The following is a 14,383-nucleotide window of genomic DNA, read 5'->3' on the forward strand; positions in this document are numbered from 1 at the left end:
TCCTGAAAACATGACATGCTTGTCCCTAAGAGTAATGTTCTGAGACTAATGTGGACCACATGTGTGTGGCTTTTTCACACACATGACATTTCCAAACTTGGAGCACATATTTAAACGACAAATTCTCCCAGAAACAATTAGTCATTCTACACCTGTCCATCTAGGGCACTGACACGTATTCCAACATAATCCATCATGATAGCCAAGCCATTTTCTTTTTTTACGCCTCAAAGAAATCATTACGTGTGCGTCTACTGGGTTTTTCCTTTGGTTGTTCACTAAACACAAAGTGGAAGTCCACAGATTATACAGATAGCCTCAACTAGGGTTTCCATATGGCCTTTGAAAAAAGGAACAGTCCAAAAGCGAAAGTATTTGTCAAACACATCCTGTTTCCTGTCAAATGTGTACAAAATCATTTAACACTCAAAAGTATTACAAAAAGAGATAATTTTGGTAGGGTTGAAGACATTGCCTGGTTCCTTATTTAAATTTCAAGGAATTCGCAACGATACCCCAACTTAGAACACAACCATAGCAACCATTTTAAATTTGCATTCAAATACTTTCATCAGTAAGCAAATTGTTAGCGGTAATGCTGTGTTTACACATGTTCTATCATCCATATGTTTTGCTCTCTGTGACAAATAGAAGGATTCTGTTCAGTACAGTCATTCACACTGGATCCATGGCTAAGTAGCACGACAGAGAGCTCTCCTTCAGGATTGACTGTTATCGACAGAGTAATAAACTTACATTTCCCTAAAGAAGAGATAAACTAAAAAGAAAATCAGACAAAAGCTGATCAGTTACATGTGAAGACTTAAAAATAATGCTTAGACTTAGACAACTTTTATTGTCATTTTGTATACACACAGTGTTTTGTATACACATAGGGCCGGATCTATCAAAGGTTTGCGTGTATAAAAACGAGAGCTATTTCACTGCGCACGCTAAAAAATGTACAAACTGATCTATCAACAGCGTGCTAAAAGGATTTGGTCTTTAAAACGTGCTAAATAGCGCCTCTTATCCATTTAGTACTTTTTCTGCAATGAATATTCAATATTGGGCGTTTACACGCAAAAGTGCGTCTTGTGGGAGGAGAACATGTAAATATATTAATTTAGCACTCGCAAAGTGATTTATCAAACCTGAAAGCAATTTTGCTAACGGTATCTGACTCTATATTTAACACGTTTCAAAAGAAGGTGCAAATGGTCTGTATGCGTAATTGCGCACACAGACCACACACGCAGCGGTTATTGTCGCAAGAAGGAGACATCGAAATGAAGCAAGGAGACGCATTTTTTCACTCCGTGTGAATATTTTTGCAATGAAGGAGGAAATGATCATCAAAACATTTCGTTAATCCAGCATTGACATTTTGGAGCTGTTGGGGGGAACTCCGAATGAATTTGGAGCCAGCCACAAGGAGGACCCACGCAATACCAGATATCCCAAAACTCCTTGCAACATTGCACTTTTTTGCATCTGGGATCTCCCAATCTCGTTTTTCAGAAGTGCTGTCCAACGTTCTAAATGCCATGTCGCCCTGACGCCCTAATGGAGAGAACCCCGACCTCCCGCCTTGCGCCTGTGGAGCAACATGCCAATGCTGCGGGGATGCGCAGTCATCTTATCCACAGTCACTTCTTGTGAGCCATTTGGTATGTGCATTTTTCTACAGGCCAATATAAAACACCTGTTTTTTTTTTTCGTTTTTGTTTTTTTACTGCGGTGAAGTAGAAATTCAGCCACATACCACCTTAGGATAAAGGTTGCCAAAGTTTATATATATTTCTTTTTTTGGAGGGGGTGGGGGTGTCACTGTAAGATTAAAATTTCTTAATGCACTAGTTTGCACCACATACTTTGCCGCAAACCACAAAACGCGCAAAACCATCATTTAAATAGGGCGTCTCCAACAGTTTTGCACCTGCCACCAGTTACGCAATCGCTCTTGTTAAATCACCCGCAAACCATGGTTCAGCCCCTCGCGCAAAATTCCAGTTTGCGAGCGCAAATTACTGCACGCAAAATTGGATCTTGATAAATCCGGCCCATAGCGTATAAAAAACGAAATTTTGTTTAGTAAAGCTTTTCAGATAGTACATAAACATTTCCACTCCATAAAGTGCAGCAGTGATCAAATGTAAACAGCGTGGGAGAAAAAAAAATGGTGCAAAAAATGCATTGATATGGAGGTTTTGATATATATATGGTGCAAATATGCAGTGTTTTTGGTTTGGTGTTATCAGTGTGATCCAGAGTTTGTGACATTATTTAGAGTTTTTTCAACATTCAGCTATCTGATGGTGATGGAGAAGAAGCTGTTTTGGAATCTGCTGGACCTTCATCAAATGCTGCAAAGCCTCTTCCCAGAGGGCAGCAGGGAGAACAGTCCATGGTGGGGGTGTGAGGGGTCATTGTTAGAGGCTCGGGACACGCAGCACTGAGATGAAATGTCTTTAATGAAGGGAAGAGGAGCCCCAATGATCCTCTCTGCTGTTCTCACCACTCTTCTTACCTTCTTCCAGTCTGAGGCGCTGCAGCCTTCACACCCCTCAATGGGACAGCTGCTCAGAACGCTTTCTATGGTGCTTCTGTAGAAGGTTGTGAGCATGGGTGGGGGCAGGTGGGCTCTTCTCATCCTTCGCAGGGAGTACAATCGCTTTTGTGCAATGTGTGTTTGCTGACAAAGCCCAAGTATTAGAAACTACAGATGTTCCAGTTACAGAATTGTCTCCAGCTATTATTCTCTGACTTCTGAAAGCTCTAACCGGGTTATTCTAATTTCTCTCTAAGAATTATGAATAGAATAAAACCCAAAAATACTTTGCCTATTTTCTAAAACTAGACTATCTAAAATAAACAACAAAAGGCTCTTTTTTACTGTATGTTAAATCTTTACTTATTTAAAAGCATCACATGAATCAATTTACTGGTTTAGTAAACATCCTGATGCTCCAGTGTTTTGGCCTGAGTGTTTCTCTAGAAGAACAAGTGAAAACAAATGAATCACTAACCATCTTCTTTATACATCTGAGAAGATTCTCAGTCATCCAGGTCATAATTAAGCTTGAAAAAGTTCAGTTTAGGCAACTGGACGTGAAGTTTTCTGGACCGTGCGGTTCACCTCATAAAAGACAGACAACTCAACATAGAAGTCTACAGAAAATCCACACACATTGACCAGTACCTGTTTTCACTCACACCACCCACCAGAACACCAACTAGACGTAATTAGAACTCTCCAGACACGAGCAGAAACTAACCATCTATAGAGGGAATTGAGAATTCCTTTTTTAAACCTGCAGCAAATTAATTCCAGTGCTCCCCAACACTAGTTTGAGTCGAGGAAGTCTCTTGGATGAGAGGAGAAACATCTTCTAGAAAAATTAATGTCCAGTGTCCTAAACTGAACTTTTTCAAGCTCTATCTTCTTTACTTTTCTGCATTTTATTAAATATCTTCTTTCTTTTAGAACACTTCAAATGCCCTTTTTCATGATTGTTTAAGCTGTCCAAAGTAATTCATAGGTATATAGTATATGATGAATTATGACTTTTAGCACAACAGAATATAAATGTTTGGCCTACATGCCTCATGACAGGGTGCAACACTTAACTGTATTTCATCTCTTCTCTAAGTCAGCTTCTTTTTAATAACTAGCTGGTGTTATTTATTTATTTTTTTTCTTTTCCAATGGATTTCTTTAAAATGTAATGTTATTTATGGGATGACGTTTTAATTATTTTCACTTCATCTGCTGATTTTTATAAATGGAACTGTTATTAGCTTGACTTGGATGATCTTTATTCAACATTTCAGACTGCAGAGTTTCTATTATAAACCCAGGGAACATGAAAAGTAAAGGTTATATTGCCCTGGAAAGCAAGCAGTTATTTTGTGTTCACATATTTCAGTGTTTGTTTGCCAAATACACTTTCTTTTAAGAGCAGAGGAATAGCGTGCCTGTTTCTAGCAATAAAAACTTGCCCCTGGAGGAGTTTATATGTTGCTCCTGGGGACTCAGAGCTTGTAAAAGTGCCGGAGCAGTTGGATTTGTTTTGCTTAGGGCATCTGGCAGGATATATAGTGTTTCTGCTGTTGAAATAGTCTGTGCATTTATTGCCACTTCTAGTGGAGGTAAACATAGGCGATAGAAGATGTTTCTTGATGCTTTAGATCTTGTGATTGTGGTTGTTTTAATGATGACTTCCTTAGCCCTTAGAGTCATTTGTTTCATATGTCTCTGGGGACATACGCCCCCCTGTGGCTTAATGCAAGGTAAAATGAATAAAGAAAATAGGTGGAATTAAGTTAGAAAGGTAGGTAGTTATTTCAGACACGACTCAGCATTATCTGTACGATTTGAAAATCAGGGCATAAGTCTTCCATTTGCAAAGCTAGAATTATTGAATTTTTATTTTTGACAAAATTTGAATATTTGTCTTAATAGCTACAATTGTCAACAAATGCATAGTGTAACAATGCTTACTTTAAAATCAATTGGATGTTAGTGCTTGTTAAAATCTATGTATCTAATGACATTATATTTTTCCATAAGCTCAGATTTTGTTACATGGCCTCCAACAGCCATGGCATAGATCAGAACTGCTCCTTGCCTGGGGCAGGCTACCCTAGAGTACCAACATTACTGGGTTAGCAAACATGATTCAGCAAAATACCAACACTTTAAAGATTAGTCAAAAATCTTTAAGTTTGCATAAATAGGTTTAAGGTTAGATGAGAAGGCAGTTTGGGTTGTTCTTAAACAAAGGTTTATAATTTTGGGTAAACACTCTGCTACTCTTACTGTGTTCAAATTAGCTTGTTGGTTCTGTTGGTCTTTAGGACAATGTAAACTCATCACATTTACCTTTGAACAGAAATAGTTCAATTAAATTATGGCATACTATTAAAAAACAACAGATGCTACGTATGTGTTACGTCCTTGCTAATAAAGAGCCAATTTTGCTTCTTAGGCTGTTTAATACAATAACTGAAAGGGTAGCATTAACAACAGTATATGAGTTTGCACTGCATTAACAACACATCATCTGTGTTTCCTACTCTCTTAGTACAAACAAGTGGAGCAGTATATGTCCTTCCACAAGCTGCCTGCTGACTTCCGACAGAAAATCCATGACTATTATGAGCACAGATACCAGGGCAAGATGTTTGATGAGGAAAGCATCCTGGAAGAGCTCAGCGAACCACTCAGAGAGGTAATATAAACACTATCAGCTCTACCTATTTAGCATTGTCTTCCTTTGACTAATATTTGTTTATTTTTGTAACCTACAAGATGTGCTTTGAATACCCAGCAGATTAAAAGACACATAATGTCTGCATATATGTACTTGAAAAAAAAAACAAAGATCTGATTTTCTTTTTAGGAAATTGTTAACTTCAACTGCCGTAAGCTGGTGGCATCTATGCCGCTGTTTGCCAACGCTGAGCCAAACTTTGTCACAGCAATGCTGACTAAGCTACGTTTTGAGGTATTCCAGCCTCATGACTACATCATAAGAGAGGGTACCATTGGCAAAAAAATGTATTTCATCCAGCACGGCGTATGCAGTGTCATCACCAAAGGCACACTCGCTATGAAGCTGTCAGATGGCTCGTATTTTGGAGGTGGGGTGTTTTTTTATCTACTTGTTTGCCCTGGGTGTTACTGTTTCTCACTTAACCTTTAACCTTTGCTTTACTGTTTCAGAGATCTGCTTATTGACAAGGGGTCGACGGACAGCCAGCGTGAGAGCAGAGACATACTGTCGCCTCTATTCTTTATCTGTTGACAACTTCAACGAGGTGTTAGAAGAGTATCCCATGATGAGAAGAGCCTTTGAAACTGTTGCCATTGATCGTCTAGACCGTATAGGTAAAATAATTGAGAAAACATTGAAAATATCCAAGGCATCCATCTATTGATGAGTAAATTCACTGGGTTTGGCATACAGAATTTTAAAAAGCATAAACTAGTGCATGTGCTTCAGGGGAGCTTAACTGAGTGTACAATCAAGACATAACATATTACACTAACTGTCATATCGTAATCCTAATACCATTAATCAATCTCATATATAAAATTGAGATAAGAACAACCCTCATATATGAACTTGATGCTTAGAAATATAATAATTTCAGGTTGTCATCTGAGGGCAGAAGCTTATTTCCTCATTGCAGAATCTCGTTAGATAGAAGAGTAAAATTATTGGCATTGTTCTCTTAAAAGGACATAGGACACTGTAATAGTATACGATGGTGCAGAGTGACACAAATACTTTCCCCAGGACCTGTTCCTACAGAGGATGTGCCTGGTGTGAAGGGCATCACACCCTCTATAAAACTTCTGATGTATTTTCTTTGAAATATTTGATATGCTTGTTTTTATGTTTTGTTCATCTTTTTTATTCCTTCTGTATGGTTCTTTGCATTCTCTAACACTGCCATTTTTTTCTTGCTGTAGGTAAAAAGAACTCAATCCTGATGCACAAAGTTCAGCATGATCTCAATTCTGGCGTATTTAACAATAGAGAAAACGAGATGATCCAGGAAATAGTCAAGTATGACCGGGAGATGGTGAAACTGGTGGATCTGCAGCGGCCAAGGGCCATGTCTATGACCCCAACTATAGGTGGGATCTTTGCTCCTCCAGGACAGCCTCAGACAGGCTCCGCAATTGCCACCCTCCAGCAAGCTGTGGCAATGAGTTTCTGCCCTCAGATGGCAAGTCCTTTGGTGGGTCCTGGGACTTTGCAATCTCCACGTATGGTGCGAAGGTTCCAGGTGATGCAGAACTTATCTAGTCCAGTCTCAATGTCTCCTCTGCAGTCTCAACCTCCCCAAACATTTGGAGGGGCATTTGGATCTGCTATTTCAAGCCCCCCAGTCCAAAGCCCGCTTACAGCTACCGGACGGACTTTTCAGTACATGGCAAGTGTAGGACCATCTGGGTCTCAGCTTTCCCTTGTCCAGCATCATGCACCCAGCCCCACGCAGACCACACAGCAAAGGCCTGTCTCATACAAGAGTACCCACTCCCTTCATGCAGGTAGTTTGAGTCAGGACACCCGAGCCCTGTCTGCCTCCCAACCTTCACTCCCCCAGGAAGGAACACCACAGGCTTCCTCTGCAGCCCCTAGTCCCCCACCTTCAACCCGCACTTCCAACTCCTCCATTGGCCCCCAACAACCCCCTCACCACAACCTACCGGGACCCTCAGGTGTGGGGAGATCGACTGGAGCCCAGCAGAGGGTGGCCTTTGCCTCCACACCTCCTCCAGGTGGACCTACTGGAGTGGGGGCAGTAGCAGCAGCTGCTGGACCAGGACCTCCAGACTCTGGAGTTCTCAAGAAAGATTCGATTGTCAGCCTTCCGGAGCTAGACTCTGCCAGATCCCGGCTGTCTTCCAACTTGTGACCCTAGTGGAGTTCAGTAGAGAGGCCTTTTTTTTGTAGGAGAATCTGTTTGGTTAAGGTCAGTTCAGCTGATCATTCCGCTTGTGACCAATCAGCTACTACCAGTGCCACCAGTCATTCAACCTGGATGCACTGTGTGCTGGAGTCAGTAGAAAGAAAAGAGCTGCTCAAAGTATTACAATACTTTGGCTATGGGGAGTCACTATGATTATACTAGTATATAAAATTAAGGTTGAACTTGTCTGGTCTGCTGTGCCAGCACCTTTAGTCTTAGTATCACCCCTTTCACTCTGCTTCCAAACACCTACTGCATATCGCTGTCTTTCCTGTAAAGATATGACGAAAAGTGTGATTAATGTACCAATTACATACTGTGTAGAATCCATGCAATGCAATCTAGCAGGAGCTTGACTCAAAAATGAAAATCAGGGACTTGAGGTCAAATGACAATTACATTTTAAGCGTTCAAGGTGTTTTAATTGTCATTTTTTTTTTGGTATAAGCTGTCGTAGCAAAGCAACATCTTCATATTGTTTAAACTTGTAGTGGAGTTAGTGTTTTAGACCGCTGGTCGATCTTACATCATTGTGTATATAGTTGACGAAAAAAGTGAGGAACATTATATCCATTGTATCTACCCAAAACCAAAGTTGAGCTTGAACACCAAGTCTGGTCGTGTCTGTATCAACTAAAAAAGAAACATAGAAGAAAACGCCATTTATTTAACTGCCTTGATTCAACGTTAGAAGCCATATATTTCGTTTGTGTGTATGCATATTTGTGTGTGTCCTCCGTGTGCGTGTGCCTGTGTGTGTGCACGTGCAAGAGAGATTTTGTTGATACGTTCTGGTTCAATTTTTCACAGAAGGGACTCATGCACTCTACAACGTCGTCAAGTATGACTGTTTAGACATGCTGACGGTGGCACTGCCCTGTTTTCATTAATCATCTGGAAAGAGGTCAGCTGTTTTTTCAACATACTGATTGTAACCCAAAAGGCAAAGATGGTTTAATAATCTGAGCTTTACTGAAAGGAGGCATTTGGGAACAACCCATACTGTATACTTGCTTGTTTCTGTCTAGGTTAAATGATTAACACATGCAATATAATTCTGCAATACTCTACCCCGCCTATATATATAAATATATATATAAATATGAATATCTATACTTATTCTGTACAGGAAAGTGAACTTGTTTCTGTATGTATTTTTTTTGTTTGATTTTTAATGTGAAATCTTAAAGAATCCAGCAGCTATTGTGGCTAAACTTGAGGTATTGTAATCCAGTGACCATGTTGTTACCTTAACCAAAAATGTGTGAGGGAATGAAAGGGTATGTTGCTGTATTATTTTTGTGTTGAAAACGAAACACTCTCATCTGAATGCTTGCCACTGGTTTAAAGACACGGAATGGAGTCCACCTGAGTCAGCAAATCAGACCATCAAAAGGAAATGTCACCCGAAAAGCATTTTTCAAATGTTGAAAAGTGTAGGGGTGGCCATTATGGGGTACAGAAGCCTTAGTTGTAAAAAAGTCACCTAAAACTTTGGTGAATGTCTCCGCTTGCAGGTCCACAGGTAAATTTTGGTTGAAAGTGTGAGAATATGTCGAGGCTTTGATAATATTTATTCGAAACATCCTGATCCTGTTCATCCTAAAACTCCTTCTACTGCTGAATGTATGCCATACGAGAAGGAAGATAGGTAATCCGTTTTAACTGCCATGTAAATAAAGGGACAGAGGATTTTGTGATGCAAGGGGGGGCTGGGCATTGGTGTATGAGATGCTGAGTGTCTGTGTGATCTTTTTTTTAAAGCCTTTTTTATGTTATTTGGGTTAGGGATTGCTGTATTTACCATTTATACTACCCCCATCCCCATTAATGAATATTTAAAGGAGAGGTTTTAAAGAATTGCTGAAATGGGCATGAATGAGAGTATGCTGGAATCTCTCTGTGCAAAGTGAGAAATGAGGACAACCACCTAAGCACCTTGTGTTGCACTATGATCTTGTAATCAAAAACAAAATCAATGCTCTGTTCTCTTAAAACTGTTGTCGCACTTCTTCTGGACCCGTTATCTGGTTAAACTGTAAAGACAAAATAAAGGTGAATTCAATTGGGGTAAATAGGCAGCTGGTTCATTGTGTTAAATAAACACAGTGGCCAAGTTTTTCTGGTCTGATATCGATCCAGAGCCAAACTGTAAATCTATCTGATGTACATTTCACTCAGGTTACTACCTTTCCACAGAGATGTATTGATTGCCACAATGTGGCTCTCCATTGATTTATGTAGACATGTCTATTTCCATATTTTGAGCTTGTTGATTTTAACACCCTGGTTGATTCAAATTGGCATAGAAATGGGAATTAATAACCCTAAGATTGTTGTCAGCTTTACTGCCTAAGGTTCTTGATCTTTCACTTTGAGTTGTTAAAAAAAAAATATGAGTTGGTGATTGTGTTTATCCAAGGGCTTCATTCTCAGGCTTGTGAACCCTAGGTCATTGTTATACATCTCCATCTCAATAAAATCAAATGTGATCCAAAAGTAAATTATTTGAGTAATTTAAATAAAAAACTGAAACTTGCAGAATGAAACATTTCCCACAATTTTGATGATTATAGCTTCAAGCTAATAAAAACCTGAAATTTTATTTCTTGGAGAATTTGAAAATGATTTAGGGACCAACATAATGGATGTTAATACATAAAAATCAGTCTGCTAAAACAAAGCCTTTCATTGTACTGTGCTCTTTCAGCATGATATATTTGTTTCAGAGTCATTTTTTAATGTATATTTGCCTCAGTTCAGCATATGGAAGTGGTCAGCATTTGGATCTGCGGATTTCAAGGAAGCCATGTTTAATAACATGTCTTTTCTTGTGTTGTTGTGTCTTTTGTCCTCCTCTAAAAAATAGATTTTCTGTGGAGTTCAGGTCAGGGCACTGTGCTGGTCTATCAAGACCAGTAAAACCAAGGTCATTGAACGGGTATTGATTTGTATTGTTAATATAGGCAGGTTCCAAGTCACCTGCAGATGAAATGGCTCATCAGATTATGGACACTTCATCTTGAACTGCAAAAAAATTGGATTTCGTGCCTATTCAACTATTCCTCCAGACTTTGTTTTGTCAATTCCATGGTAAATGGTATGTACTTATATAGCGCTTTTTCAAGTCAGGAGACTTGACCAAAGCGCTTTACACTACATTCAGTTATTCACCCATTCATGGACACACTGATGGTGGCAAGCTACATTGTAGCCACAGCTGCCCTGGTGCTCACTGTGACAATGAAAGTGAAGTGTCTTGCCCAAGGTCACAACGACAAAAAAAGTCGGACCCGGGGCTTGAACCGTCAATCCTTCGATTTCAGAGCAAACTCCTACATCCGATGCTACTGTCGCCCCATTCCTTCAAGATAAAAGAACTCAGAGCCACATAGCACAGAGCGTCTTTGATATCTCTGGGTCAGGACGTTAAAGAGGAAATAAACATTTTTTAGTCAATCTCCAGGATATGTGTCTATGTGGTGGCTCTTGAGGCCCTGAAATTAATGCATTTGTGTTTGGTGCCTATGCATATGACAATTCCTCCTGGGGAATAAAGAAAGTTTCTATCATAACTAGTGTCATCTGCATCACAGAGTCTAGACCTGGTCCAAGCCTGTAAAATTCAAATCTTGAATGGGGTTTTCTTTAGAATTGTCTCTGGCACTGGTAGTGGCACCACTCGCTACCTCATTTTTTCCCCCACTCAACTTTCAATTGATAGGCATGGTCATAATTTCCCACACAGTCAACTGTTTTAACAGTGACTTTTGGTGGTTTACAGCTCTTGAAGGGTGTTATTGACACATGCTTTCTAAGTCATCCATCTTATGTGTCATACATTTCTGAGAGACTGAATTATTCGTTTTGATTAGCAACAAGCTATAATCATCAAAACTGAAGCAAAAGCTTGAAATTTTCCTTTGAATGTAATGAATCACCTTTTAAATTAAAGAGGAGTGGAACAGACACCTTCTCTGTTTCACAGAAAAGCCTGCGTTATTTGTGTTTTACCGGAGTCATAAAACAATTTCCCCAACTTATCAGTGAAACATGAACTATGAATAGATTTTTTTTCCTATGGGAAAAGTATACACCAACCCTGTTCTGAATGAAGTCTATCTAAAGTAGTGTTATGTGCGCTTCAGTACTGTTCTGTCTGATTAATTGGTCCTTCCCCTTATTTCTTTTTGCTAATACCAGAGTTTGCCCTGTTAAGCTGCTATCAAGACTGTGCAGATATCTGAATGAGTCCACAGTCGGCGAGAGCAAGATGAATGGAGAATTAAAGAGCTAATGTTTCAGGCAATATCAGGCACCGTCTCTGTTTCATTGCATCTACATGTAGTGTGTAATTCCCTCCCAATCAAAGAATGGCATTTGAGAAACTCTGAACGGCTCCCCTCAGTTTGAACCCTCAGCCGTGGGCCTGATACAGCTCTGGCCAAGCACACACTGCCAGTTTATCTGTTTTTGTGTTTGTCTCACGAGTTGTTCAGTGTGTTGGCATCAAGCTGCCGTAGAGACATGTGTGCTGTGTTAGCCTAATGGCAAGCGGGTTCAAAGCATGATCGTTTAATAATTCTTCTTCTGGACTTTGCTGTGAAGAGGGAATGAATTCCTTCACATCTGTTTGGCACTGACTGACAATTATTGAGAATCTCAAAGCTTCAAGCCTCTCACTCTTGCTGTACCAGATGTTAAGGGTACTGAATGCCTTGGTGTTGATTTGTTAGCAAATCAGGGTCTTAAGTTTGTCTGTTCTCTCTGATTTATCAGTCTGTTTAATTTGGGTGTAGTTCTATCGTTTATATTAACAATGTGCCCTCTGCACATGGACTGTATATACCTTGTGCCTAGTACATCTAGTTTCCACATAGTCTATTTTGTGGTATGTATGTGCCTGTAAAAATGCAAACATGTGTTTTTATTTCCAACTTGCAATATATGTACAAACCATTAGATGACTAGTATTGCTAAATTATAATGACAATGTCAGTATATATAATTTTCCCTGATAAGGGAAACACAAAATTGCACATTTTATGTTGGGTTGAACCTTCCAACACCATGCGCGCTGTACTCTGTACGTTCATGTTCTGTACATATGGTATACACAGAGATGTGGGGCACCCTCTCGGGGTTTCACCACAACCTGCTATATACGCATCATTTCTAAAGTGAGAGGGTTAGCTCCTGGTGGATAGCAACAGTCTAGATGTTAGCATAGGAAATCTGCTTGAGCCAAAAACAGCAGAAGTTAACAAGGAAAACAGTGCTAATGTTTGCACAAAATATGAAAACAAAACAAACAGCAACAAAAAAAAAGACAAAAAAATGAACAAAACAATAGGCTGTGCATATGCTGGAAAATCATCAGATTTTGCCGTCGCGCAGCTTTTCACATTGATGCCGGCTGCACACTGATCTGGTGTTGGCTGTTACAGGGAAAAATAATCATCTCCAAGACTAAGTCTAGCTCTTGAGCCACAGCAAGTCTTAAACATGACTCCCAGATGAGTTAGCTGGCAGATAAAGCAGAGTGCATGCCTGTATTTTTCTCATTTTTAGCAGAGTTCTGTGTATGATTGTTGTGGGACCTTCAAATCTAGAAAATTGCTGTGTACCAACTACTGTACAATGATTTTTTTTTTTTTTTGTCTTAAAGTTTAACTTTTGTGTCGTAGCTACTGTAGCCTGCTTAACTTACCTAAGCCTTCTCTCTGCTTCAGGACTCTGTGTGCTTGAGTTTGTATGTGTGCGTGTTCCTGTGCCTTTCCTTCTATAATGTTGGTCCCACTTGAGAATATGATGCCATTTAGGGGGTTGAAGCCCACATGAAGCTGAGAAATGCCAGCACAAATAATAACAAAGAAATCATTGCTAAATGGTCTCAACTGCAATTGTTTTAGAAATAAAAAACTATATTGAAATGCTCTATAGAATTGACTCTAGCACATCCTAGACTTAGTAGCATTCCTGAGCCTGCACGAACGGCTCAGTGTGGGGATCCAGACACACTTTACCAGCACCATGTAGACGACAGCACAGATCTCTAAAACAGCACGTCTCCTCTCTATGAAAGCCAGTCTGCAAACATCTCAGGCTGTGCTCGGCTTCTGCTTATACAAAAAACAAAAAGGTTCAAGTATTAATTGACTAACCCTGTTTTAAGTTAATGTTTATATTTCAGTGACAACTCAGTCCTAAGCCCCAGCCACAGCACTACCAAATTAGTCAAAAAGGATGAGGGGGTCTTTAGTAAATCTGTGTTGGATTCCAATCTCTCCAGAATGGACTGCTATGCTAGTGGCTGGGGTGATGGACTGATTTGGTCCTGTGTTCAAAAGGCTGTCTTGTCCACCACCTCTGTTGACCAACAGCACAGAGCCACACCCTGGTTTATCTCAATAGCTGGTCTGTCAGTCAGTGGCAATGTTGTTTCAGCATCAATAAACAGACATAAAATACCTTGTTGTGCAATAAAAAGATGAGCGCATTGGCATACTTATCCTCGAGTGTGGAAGTTTTTTTTTGTCTGTGTTTTTGTTGGTATTCTGAAGTTTTTTCAGCATGTGAGACAATTTACATACAGTGCTGAGTAAATATTAAAAAAAAAATTAAGCTACAACTATTAGCATTTTATTTACATGTTATATGATTCTTAAAAACACTCTGGAAATATTCTTATCCTTCAGGGTGACAGGGGGGCTGATGCCTATCTCCTTTAGTCCATCGCCACAGGCATGGTACACACTGGACAGTTCCCGATTGAATTGCAGGGCAACACATAGACATACAACCATGCACACACACACACATGCAATTTAGAGATGCCGACTTTTTCCTTTCCTGTTCTACTTTCCCATTGCAGTGTCCATATAATATGTAATAT

At 39.7% G+C, this 14,383-nt stretch overlaps 1 protein-coding gene across 2 annotated transcripts in view; it reads left to right on the top strand.

Annotated features, from left to right (window-relative positions):
* The window catches only part of LOC119773288 (potassium/sodium hyperpolarization-activated cyclic nucleotide-gated channel 2-like), a 57,550-nt gene extending 43,551 nt beyond the window's left edge, over positions 1-13,999 (top strand). For both annotated transcript variants that reach the window (XM_038270231.1, XM_038270238.1), the window contains exons 5-8: positions 5,088-5,234; positions 5,406-5,646; positions 5,729-5,893; positions 6,482-13,999. In XM_038270231.1, coding sequence (XP_038126159.1) covers positions 5,088-5,234; positions 5,406-5,646; positions 5,729-5,893; positions 6,482-7,434 — 1,506 coding nt within the window. In that variant the 3' untranslated portion in view covers positions 7,435-13,999. The remainder of the gene's footprint in view (positions 1-5,087; positions 5,235-5,405; positions 5,647-5,728; positions 5,894-6,481) is intronic.
* The last annotated feature ends 384 nt before the right edge of the window (positions 14,000-14,383 follow it).

This window comes from Cyprinodon tularosa, unplaced genomic scaffold (assembly GCF_016077235.1).
Source record: "Cyprinodon tularosa strain WSP-4 unplaced genomic scaffold, ASM1607723v1 ctg12, whole genome shotgun sequence".
Taxonomy (NCBI): Eukaryota; Metazoa; Chordata; class Actinopteri; order Cyprinodontiformes; family Cyprinodontidae; genus Cyprinodon; species Cyprinodon tularosa.